Source organism: Vespa crabro, chromosome 24 (assembly GCF_910589235.1).
Source record: "Vespa crabro chromosome 24, iyVesCrab1.2, whole genome shotgun sequence".
NCBI classification, from domain to species: domain Eukaryota; kingdom Metazoa; phylum Arthropoda; class Insecta; order Hymenoptera; family Vespidae; genus Vespa; species Vespa crabro.
The window spans coordinates 1,966,332-1,977,376 of record NC_060978.1 but is presented as its reverse complement, the minus strand read 5'-3'; the positions used below and the strand labels follow the sequence as shown (position 1 = coordinate 1,977,376).

General features: G+C 25.5%; 3 protein-coding genes and 1 long non-coding RNA gene across 9 annotated transcripts in view; 2 read left to right on the top strand and 2 right to left on the bottom strand.

Moving 5' to 3' along the window:
- Positions 1-2,216, top strand: part of LOC124432195 — a 7,508-nt gene extending 5,292 nt beyond the window's left edge. For all 4 annotated transcript variants that reach the window (XM_046980887.1, XM_046980889.1, XM_046980890.1 and 1 more), the window contains exons 3-5: positions 139-474; positions 1,051-1,332; positions 1,643-2,216. In XM_046980887.1, coding sequence (XP_046836843.1) covers positions 139-474; positions 1,051-1,332; positions 1,643-1,835 — 811 coding nt within the window. In that variant the 3' untranslated portion in view covers positions 1,836-2,216. The remainder of the gene's footprint in view (positions 1-138; positions 475-1,050; positions 1,333-1,642) is intronic.
- The window catches only part of LOC124432197, an 18,585-nt gene extending 11,945 nt beyond the window's left edge, over positions 1-6,640 (bottom strand). The window contains exon 1 of the long non-coding RNA XR_006944207.1: positions 6,086-6,640. This is a non-coding gene — a long non-coding RNA (uncharacterized LOC124432197). The remainder of the gene's footprint in view (positions 1-6,085) is intronic.
- A 52-nt stretch (positions 6,641-6,692) lies between these two features.
- Positions 6,693-8,427, top strand: LOC124432194 (N-glycosylase/DNA lyase). 2 transcript variants are annotated; one of them, XM_046980885.1, is made up of 3 exons: positions 6,693-6,890; positions 7,377-7,697; positions 7,811-8,427. In XM_046980885.1, exons 1-3 carry the CDS (start codon positions 6,781-6,783, stop codon positions 8,406-8,408), a joined length of 1,029 nt encoding a protein of 342 aa, XP_046836841.1. In that variant the 5' UTR covers positions 6,693-6,780; the 3' UTR covers positions 8,409-8,427. The 2 variants fall into 2 exon arrangements, with proteins under 2 accessions (XP_046836841.1, XP_046836842.1); XM_046980886.1 differs by having other exon boundaries at positions 6,699-6,890; positions 7,392-7,697.
- Positions 8,428-8,698: 271 nt separating this feature from the next.
- On the bottom strand, positions 8,699-10,931 carry LOC124432196 (SPRY domain-containing SOCS box protein 3-like). Of its 2 annotated transcripts, none has more exons than XM_046980893.1 (5): positions 10,370-10,931; positions 10,102-10,292; positions 9,665-9,893; positions 9,376-9,603; positions 8,699-9,268 (listed from the first exon to the last, which is right to left on the bottom strand). In XM_046980893.1, exons 1-5 carry the CDS (start codon positions 10,410-10,412, stop codon positions 9,204-9,206), a joined length of 756 nt encoding a protein of 251 aa, XP_046836849.1. In that variant the 5' UTR covers positions 10,413-10,931; the 3' UTR covers positions 8,699-9,203. The 2 variants fall into 2 exon arrangements, with proteins under 2 accessions (XP_046836849.1, XP_046836848.1); XM_046980892.1 differs by having other exon boundaries at positions 10,395-10,926.
- Between the last annotated feature and the right edge of the window lie 114 nt (positions 10,932-11,045).

The window sequence follows — 11,045 nt, the reverse complement described above, 5'->3', positions numbered from 1 at the left end:
GTTTCTCCCTGCTTTTCATTTTTCTTTTCTTCTTTTCTTTTTTTTTTTTCTCCTTCACTTTTCTTTCCCCTTTTTTCTCTTTTACCTGTTTATGGTATGTATGTATCTCTTTCTCTCGTTCTCGTCTCGTGTGAATAGAGACATCGACGTGACGTTAAGACAGGTCTGGGAGCAGAACACCGGGAGAAAGTTGCAACTGATATACGAGGGTGGCAGTTTGACCGACTGCATCGACGAGGAACTAGAAAGAGGGGACGAGGGGTTTTGCCTGTCGAATATACACTCCGATGACTACGATGACGAAGCAGAGGCGGCGGTCGTTGACGAGGTATACGAGTACAACGATCTCGAAAGTAGTACGTCGATCATCTCCCGAGACTTTTCTTGGTTATCATCGACCTCCGAGCTACGTCATCGGTGCAATCGTTTGAGAACAAAAACGCGAAATCAAGTCATAGCTCAGCATCGACGAAGGTAATATAAATTATATCTATGGGATAAATTAAACGTCTATTAACTATCATAAATCTATCTTAAAAAAAAAAATATATATATATATATATATATATATATTTATATTTGATAAGTACAAAATATATCAAAGAAATTAATTTATCTGATATTAATAAATATATAGATATTTCATATATTAATTCTTCTTCTTTTCTCTCTCTCTCTCTCTCTCTCTTTATTTTTTTTGTATCTATTGAATCATAATTCCCTTAATATATTTTGTATACTTATTAAAAATATGTATATATAGATATATAGATATATTAGAAAATTGAAGATAAATTGAAAAATATTTTAAAGAGAAATTACTTTTCTTTTTACATGGAATATGTTGCCACTATAAAAAAAAAAAAAAAATATGTAGGTTTCCAAAAAAAAAAAAAAAAAAAAAAAAAAAAAAACTAAACAAAACAAAACAAAATAAATAAATAAACGTGAAAATATTTAAAGTTAACATATCCGAGAAAAGAAAAAATTTCATTTATATATATACATATATATATTAAATTTTTCGAAAAAAAAAAAAAAAACGTACAGGGAATATCGAAAGAACGTCAACGACACAATACTTGGTGAAAGAAGAGAGAGACGCAGTAGGAGTCGAAGACGTAGAGAACTCCTTTTGATACCAGGAACTCAATGGTGCGGACGTGGTCATCGTGCCACCAAATATACTAATTTAGGTGGATTCGGTGTCGCCGATGCCTGTTGCCGAAGGCACGACACCGCTTGTCCATTCTTCATACCAGCGTTCGAGACACGTTACGGCCTTTTCAATTGGGGTATTTCCACTATGATGCACTGCGCTTGCGACGAACGGTAATCTTTTATTCTTTTTTGCAATTATAATTTCTTTCTCGCTTTCTTTCCTTCTTCTTCTTCTTCTTCTTATTTTCTTTTAAACGCGTTCATTCCGTTCCCCAAAAAAAATTCATTCGCCATATCGAGGATTCATAGTTCTCAGATAGTTCAATACATTTACATGATATTTTCTTTTTTCTTTTTTTTTTTTTTTTTTTTGTTTCTTATGAAATGTCAAATTGTATGTATTAATCGAAATCTATCGAGATTATAATATCTCGTTGTTAATATTATATTTAATCGATATAAATATTATTCTAAATTTCAGATTCCGAACGTGTTTAAAAATGGCGGACACCTCGTCGGCAAACTTTATCGGTAAGATATTTTTCGACGTATTACAAACGAAATGTTTCGTTCTTAAGCCTCAAAAGATTTGTACGAAACGATCATGGTGGGGCAAGTGTCAGCATCACGAGTATCGCAAACAGGCGTATATTCGTGACAACGTTCCTTATTGAGTGACACGAGTTAAGCCGAAAGAAATTATAAACGAATGAGAAAGAGAGAGAGAGAGAGAGAGAGAGAGAGAGAGAGAGAGAGAGAGAGAGAGAGAGAGAGAGAGAGAGAAGGAGAGGGAGAGAGAGAGAGAGAGAGAGATAAAAAAAGAAAAGCGAGAATAAAAACACATAAAGAAAAAGAAAATAATAAAAATAGAAACAAAAAAGATATTTAAATATTCTTCTAGAGATGTCAATAGGAATTCTCAGGGATATGAAAATAATCTATCGTGTATTTAATAAGGTGTATTAATGATTAAAAAGACGTTTCGCGAAGGAAAAAAATAAAATAAAGTAAAAAAAAAAAAAAAAAAAGAAAGGAAAAAAAAAAAGAAAAAAGAAGTTAAAAGAGAGAAAGAACGAAAAAGATAAAAACAAAAGTAACGAGCCAAGACAATTTTTTGCAATGACAATACTGCAAGCAAGTTTATTTTTAAACGATAATAATAATAATCGTAAATTGTATTTTAAATTGATAAACTTTTGAAAGAATTTTATACCTTTTTTTTTAAATAATTAATCGATTTTTAATATCTTCATGATCGCACTTTAACGATAAAGGCGCATATTGTGCATGCTAGATCATCCCAATTTAATATCTTATATCTGATAATATTTGTTAAAACTAAAATTTATTATTATCTATTATTATCTATTATTATTATTATTAATGTTATTGTTATTATTGTTATCTTTTTTAATTTATATTTGAACTGATTTATTTCTATACTTGTTCTCTTTTCTCTCTTTTTTTCTTTTACATATACGTTCTTAAATGCGTATACCCCACACACACACACACACACACACATATACAATTAAAAAAAATGTTGTATCATTTTTTATTTTATTAAAACAAGTCGTTGTGAAAATATCGAGTTGTTATCACATGGTACTTCTAATTAATTAAAATTCTAATTAATTAATTAAAATCACAGGATTTCAAAAAATAATTCTTAATGATTCGTGTTTTTTTAAATATCTCAAAATCGAATCAATCAATAATAATATTATTCGTATTAATGAAAAGTATATATATGTATTCGCGATAATAATGGAGGTTGAATAGATAATTCATGATCTTGAATATGTATATGTAATTTTGAAAATAAATTATATATCGTTTATAAGTGACAATAAAGAAAAATCAACAGTGATTTCACGAAATCTAATCGTTAACGGTCTAAATTAAAATTTCTAATATATCATCGTCATCAATAGATATCAGATATAGATCAAATATCTTACGCTTGAATATTAAAAAAAAAAAAAAAAAAAAAAAAAAAAAAAAATGAGTGTGTGTATATATATATTTACTGATATAATATTTTTTGCTTTCTTTTTTTTTTTCTTTTTCTTTTTTTTTTCTCGTTCGAAAAGAGATATAAATATGCACAAATGCGTCGATTAAAAAATTTTATTTTACGCGTTCTTTTCGTATCTTCAAAGAAGAATATTTCAATTCTAATATTTAATAACAAAAGGGGAACAAATGTTTATGATTTTGTTTATAGAAAAATTATAATATTCGAGAATGAGCGATCGATTATTAATAATTGTAGAATAATTATTTCGAAAATATTGACTTGAGATATTAGATTAAAAGGAAGAAAGGGAATAAAAAGAAAAAATGAGAAAAAAAAAGAGAAACAATATGAAAAAAAAAAAAGGAAATAATATTAATGCATGTCTTCCTCTAATAAAGCTCATTGTAAGGTAGATTATACACTGTCCCAACAAATATTTTCGTTCCCCAAAAATTTAGATCTGTTTTTGAGTATGAATTTGAGATGGGGATTGCAATAAAAATGTCCAAAGTTTTGTTATATTGGCTATAATTTTGGAGATACGTTATTTGACGATATATAAACGCCAATTCAAAGGATCGTTCATCAAAATTTAATCAGAATACTTTATTTTACGATAATGTTACATTTCTGTGAAAATAAATGAATCATATTGTATTCTAAATTCGAATGTTTTTCGTAGAATTTTAATTAAAAAAAAAAAAAAAAGAAGAAAAAAAAGAAAAAAAAAGATAAAAAACAGTAAAAAAAATAAAAAAAAAATAAAAAAGATCATAATTAGAAAGAATATACAATTTATTATCAAATTATACATATATAAATTTCTGGATATATCAATAGTTAATTATGCCGTATCTCGAAAACTGCAAACGACATCATTTTCGAAATTATTATTATTTATTGCATCAGTAGTAGTTCTTTTTTTTTCTTTTTTATCATTATCATTATTTCTGTCATTATTTCAAATAAATTTTACTTATAATATTTATAATAAATCGATAGCGTAATTATAATAATCTGAAGCAAACCGGGATACTTAATAAATTATTTATACTGATTCAAAATATATAATATCGTGACTATTTGTTTAAAAAAAAATATTAATTCAATTAATTAATTAATAATATAAAAAAATTAATCAAATAATTAACAAATGCGTTCTTCTTTTCTTTTCTTTCTGTTTGTTGGGCTGTGTTATTTATGTGACAATCTCTATCGGAATATTAATGCAAAATTATTATGAAATATATTATATTAGATGTTGTATGTGTGTGTGTGTGTGTGTGTGTGTGTGTGTGTGTACGTGCATGCATGCATGCATGCATGTATGTGTGTGCAAGTAATTAAATAATTAAGTATGTAAATTGAATTTTGTCGTTTTCCATATATACGTTCAACATTCCCATCACATTTTGTATAAATTATAATTCCTATATTATATAACATTATACCTACAAGGACGAAAATCTTAAAATATGTCCGGCAATTACAAGGGACTGCCATTTAAAAAGGTACATTTATTGTATTCGACCATAATCTGGGATTTCCTAAAGAAACCCAGAGGCTGACGGTCATTGTTTAAAAATGAAAAGGTATATATATATATATATATATATATATATATATATATATATATATATACACTTTCTACAACTTCTTATAAGCCGTGTATATATGTACGTATATGAAATATAGTCGAGTGATGAATTTTGACCGAAGAAAACGAAAACGAAAAAGAAAACGAAAAAGAAAACGAAAAAGAAAATGAAAAAGAAAACGAAAAAGAAAAAGAAAAAAAAAAGAAAAGAAAAAATAAATCAGTATAAATAAAATAAAAAAAGAAAAAGAAAGGAGAAATATTTCCAGGCAATAATATTAATAATAATAATAATAATAATAATAATAATAATAATAATAATAATAATAATAATATTAATAATAATAATAATAATAATAATAATAATAACAATAATGATAATAATAATAATAATAATAATAATGATGATAATAATAATAATATAAAAATAATAATTATTATAATCGATGAGTCATCTGTTGTACGAAAAAAGTGAAAGTATGTATTTATATTTGATTTCTCAAATAACAGGGTAGCCATTTTAAAACAGTATTACTACTAATCGTAAAAAGTTTTAATTAATCAATTAACAATCTATTTTTGTTTCTATATCCTATCGCGAATAATTATTAATCGTAACGTTTTATGTTACTTGTATGACTTAAGTATGATTGTATTTATGTATGAATGAGATTTTTAAAGGGAAAGAAGAAAAGAAAAGCATAAAAAAAGAAAAAAAAGCAAAAAAAAGGAAAAGAAACATTTATATTACGAACATCCAAAATATTACTACCATTAACAAATTTGAATTCATAGCGATATTGTAATCAAAAATGTAGGTAAATACATATGCATATATATATATATATATATATATGTAATAAATCTGTATGTGTATGTACGAGAAATATTGAATTAGATATAATTGTAATCTCTATAACCTCAATCTCTCAATAAATAAAATTAACGTTTAATCATCTTATATACGAATATTTATTTAATATGAATATTTTTTCTTTCTCTCTCGATAATTTTGGTAAATTCGTAGTCGCGTTAATATGACCTTGAGTTTTGTTGTTCATCAAACAAAAAAAAAAAAAAAAAAAAGAAAAAAACAAAAAGAAAAATAAAAAAATAATATGTTGACGATCGACGGACAGCTACTTCTTATACCGTATAAGTGAAAAAAATGAAGGACAAGAGAGAAGATGAAGAACGAGAGAAAATTAAAAGAGCATAACTTGAAACATATTTCATTGGTTTAATCGAGGTTTATCGATTAATTAATTTATACTAAGAATGTATTATTATTGAATTTAATTACTTACGCATTTAAAAGTATCTTGTTTTATAATGCACGAATGAGATGGTCATCTTGTCCCGCGTAGACGATAAAATAACACAATCGTAAGTTCATTGGATAACATGAAATGGCGTCACGATGATCACGTGACGTGAATATCAAGAGACAAGGAAGAAATTTAAAAAAAAAAGAACTATAAAAGTTTTTTTTATAATTTTATAAATTAATTAACCCGCGTAATCGAAAATAATTCAATCTAATCGAAATATGATCGATTAGTAAAGTTGATAATAAAAAAGTAAAAAAAACAAATGAAAAATATAACATTTAAAATTTTTATTTCTATCTAATGAAACGAAGCAACTAATGTTTCCACGTTCGAGTATTGTAACAGACTGAGAAACTACTGTTCAGCGTTTACTAATATCTTATACCTGAGTTTACCCATAACCGTAATGTCCGTTTTCTCTAACGTTTAGTAACTACGTTTAACTATATGTGTACAATATGTACATACTGTATATGTGTATGTACTGTTTTCAAAGGATAGATGTAAGTACTGTACTTAAATTTTTTCCGTTTGTTTCTCTAGTCTGCCGCCAGGTGGCGCGTCGGTCGTTTTTCTAAACAGAGGAACATCTACCTCTCTATAGTTATATACGTATTATACAATACAAAGACGTTAGTATTATCAAGTGAATTGACGAGGAAGGAGCTGCTATGCGAATTTGTTCCTCGTTATGTTTGGGATTTCTAACCAACAAGATGATCGAATGCTCATCGAAAGAATTAAATTTAGGTGCAACGTTGCAAGGTGGCCAAAGTTTCAGGTAATTAATATTGTTTAACAATTACGATAAATAATATATATATGTATATATGTGTGTATGTTTGTCTGTGTATATAGACAATGTATTATTTCTTTGTTTTTACTTTTCATATCTATCAATCATAATTATATATGTGTATATGTATTTGGACAAAATATTATATACATATATATATATATATATATATATTTTGTCCAAAAATTTCTTTTGTTACTACATGCAGGTATTTTATCTGGCAGTGTTTAAAAACGTATATATAAATCATCATACATAATATTATATTAATTTAATCATACATAATATTATATTATCCACAACATGATACATATGTGCATATGTATATATATATATATATAGATATGTATATGTATGTATGTATGTATGTATGTATGCATACAGTGTGTATATATGTAATTACTGTACTTAAATATAAATACATAATTAATCTATTGAAACGTCTTTTTTATTATTCTTATTCCATGCAAGTGACTACTCTTTTAGATGGTTGCCACATGAAACTGGATATCGAGGTGTTTTTAATAGTTCCGTTTGGACATTAACTCAAAATGAAACCAGTATAAGATATACAATTGAAGGATCATTATCTGATAATCAAAATTATGATGAAATTTTAAGAGAATATTTCAGATTGGATATATCATTATTAGATCATTGTAAAAAATGGATCGAAGTAGATAAAAATTTTGAAAAGTCGTACGAAAAGGTAGACGGGATTAGAATATTAAATCAGGACATATTAGAAAATCTATTCTCCTCTATCTGTACTTCTAACAACAATATACAGAGGTATCCCGTTTAATTTATTTTCATTTTAATTAATTTATTTTTAATATTCATATGGTATAGGGATTATTTTTGTTAATTTTTTGTTATTTTATACGAAAGTTTTGTTCCCTCAGGATATCCGGAATGGTTGAAAAATTATGTACGCTATTTGGTAAGAAAATATGTTCCATTGATGGTAATGATTATTTTGATTTTCCAACGTTGGAATTATTACAAGGACAAAACGTAGAGTCTATATTGAGAAAGGAAGGATTTGGATATCGTGCTGCGTATATAGCAAATACTGCAAAAAAAGTGCAGGAACTTGGGGGAAGAAAATGGCTTATGAGTCTTCATAAATGTAATAATGCCTCTTATTTTGAGGCTAAAGAACAATTACTTACACTTCCCGGAGTTGGTCCAAAAGTAGCCGATTGTATTTGTTTAATGTCTTTGGGACATTTAGAAGCCATACCAATAGATACACATATATTTCAAGTTGTACGAGCAAATTATTTACCGCATTTAGGAAAACAGAAAACAGTAACTCCAAAAATTCATGAAGAAATTAGTACGCATTTACGTGAATTATGGGGTCCTTTGGCTGGTTGGGCTCAAGCTATTTTATTTTGTGCTAAAATTGCTGATAACGCAAAGAATACTTTAAATAAAAAACGAAGTAATACGAGGAATAAAATAGAACCAGAAAAGAAAATTCAAAGATTAAAATAAATTATTATTATTCTTACAATAAAGTTGTCAAATTTTTGTATATATATATATATATATCTTTTTATGAAAGATCCATGATTTTTATTAATATATATTGATAATGTCTAATTAAAACATTTAAATACAATTAAGTACGTACAAAAGATAAATATAGCGTTTGTTCAGTATTATAGAATTTATATATATAGTATGCACATATAATGGCATTCATTATTTTAAATTTACATTTTATAATTCTATTAAGATTTAATATAATTTATATATATATATATATATATATATATATATATATATATATGTTAGGGTCAATTGCTTTGACGTGAGCATTATCAACATACAATTATAAGGATCATTTATTGGAGTAAGGCAAAGAGTTGTGGCACTTGAAATTCAACAGAACTGACTGATAGTTCTGGATGGGCATTTTACAAAACGTCCATGTTAAACACATTGATCATAATATATATATATATATAAATATCAAATATATCTGTTTATATGATATACATATTTTCTTACTTACATATAATGCTTATCACATTAAGTTATATTTATATATATATTTTTTTGGTAACATATAATTTATAATTTTTCAATAGATATACTTTAATCTAATTATCATGTCGATTCATGTTAAAGTTTTTAGCTTATAATAATCATAAAACATATAGAATCATTAAGAGAATATGATGCATTCTCATTGCTTCATAGATTTCTTTTATCATTCTATATTATTCTATCTTATTCTATTTTTTTTTCTTTCTTTTTTTTTTTTTTTTTTTTTTTTTACAAAGTTTATACCAGATTAGTCGTAGTATATTCAGATAAAAATTCAATAATTTCTTCATCGGTATCAGTCTCTGTAAAATAATAATTAAGAAAATAATAATGCTATATTTTAAAATGTTTAATTTTTATGCATTATATGTTAAAAGTAATGGGGGCGTGGGGGTGGGAAAGAAATTACCTAAATTCTTTTGCAAAATATCTGCAAATGCACTTTCAGTTAAATATCTTAATGCAGGATAAGTAGAAGAAATATATTGTCTTTGTATTGATGGTAATACAGATAAACATGCCGCTTGTAAAGATATAGGCATTGAACAGGAATATATTAATTTAATTCTAGTATGTGCAGCTGTTGAACTGACCATAGGATAAAGGACAACATCTTTTAATCCGGTAAATGCTATACCTACAAAATATCAACTTCTTTATAATCAATTAAAATAATATTTTATATAAGTAATACATACCTAATGGTTTACGATTTGTGAAAAATTGCAATGTACCATTCCAAGTATCAAGATGTACACCTATTATACTATTCTTTAAAAAACATGCTGTATAATTATGTTTTTCACCAGCATGTTGTAAAAATCCTTTATAAGAATATCCCCAAGATTCACGATCTCGTCCAAGTAGAGAACAAAATGTTTTTGTTATATTTGTTAGATCTATTTTATCAGTGCCTACACCAATCATCTATATATAAACATTTATATGGTTGGATGTATATTATGTCATTGAAATTAATTCAAAAATATAACTATCATAAAATGTTTAAATGGTATAATAAGAAATAGTTTGAAAAGTACTTAAAGAATACACACAATAACGTGTAATAATTTGTTTTTTTTTTTTTTTTTTTTTTAAGCCTTAAATATGATACTTATGATAAAAATACACTCACTACATCTGTGCCATATATATATGTAAGCATTTTTATTTCCCAATAATAATGATTTCCTTTTTTCAATGGCATATTACCTCTTACCACAGCAGTACCAATACTATAATCTGGATGAAATGTTACTTCTAAATTATTTTCTGATAATTCAGACATTGTTGGTTTATATTTGGGATCCCATGTCCAATCAAGATCTAAGAATATATGTGAAACATTAATGTATCATGTGAAATGCATGATTGATATTATGTCAATATTATATTTTCTTTACTTTTAATTGTCCAATTGTAACTTACGAAACTTATTAATATCATGATCTGTCTCTTTTAAATCATTATCTAGATCCATTTCTTATTTGTTTATACTTTCAATTAATCTTCAATTTTATATTTTACAATTATTATTTATCATTTGTGATTGTGTTTACTTGTTCTTCTTTAAAATATATAATTAACAAGGTATTATACGTACAAATTGAATACACAAATTTCACAATATTATATGAAATATTCTCTACTTATGTTATTTTTGTTTTAAAATTTGCTTCAATAAAAAAGAAATATATATATATATATGTATATATGATTATGTAAAAGTATTTATTAGTTAAAATATTCGTGAGACAGCAAAAACTATTATTTCATTATTATTCAATAATTTTTCTCATGTTTATATCAATATGTAATTTTATGTTTATATATATATAATATGATATTTTTGATTTACAATTCATAACACTAGCATATAACAAAGCTAACCAATAGTTGATCGAATTTTTCCGCTAGATAGCGTTACTTACTATACGATAATTAACTATCATATCGACTGTATTGATGTATTTTTAAATTATTTTTTTTATAAATTATTTGTCGCATTACAAATTCAAATTTTTATATACACCCACGCATATATATATATATATATTTATTTTTTTTTTATAATTATTT

Bases quoted from the DNA above. Each gene is read 5' to 3' on its own strand.
- LOC124432194 (XM_046980885.1), top strand. From the start codon at position 6,781: ATGCGAATTTGTTCCTCGTTATGTTTGGGATTTCTAACCAACAAGATG. The intron at 6,891-7,376 runs GTAATTAATATT...ATTCCATGCAAG, and splicing joins CAAGGTGGCCAAAGTTTCAG to TGACTACTCTTTTAGATGGT. The intron at 7,698-7,810 runs GTATCCCGTTTA...TTGTTCCCTCAG, and splicing joins TCTAACAACAATATACAGAG to GATATCCGGAATGGTTGAAA.
- LOC124432196 (XM_046980892.1), bottom strand. From the start codon at position 10,446: ATGGATCTAGATAATGATTTAAAAGAGACAGATCATGATATTAATAAG. The intron at 10,293-10,394 runs GTAAGTTACAAT...ATATATTCTTAG, and splicing joins TCATGATATTAATAAGTTTC to ATCTTGATTGGACATGGGAT. The intron at 9,894-10,101 runs GTGAGTGTATTT...GTTTATATATAG, and splicing joins ATATATATGGCACAGATGTA to ATGATTGGTGTAGGCACTGA.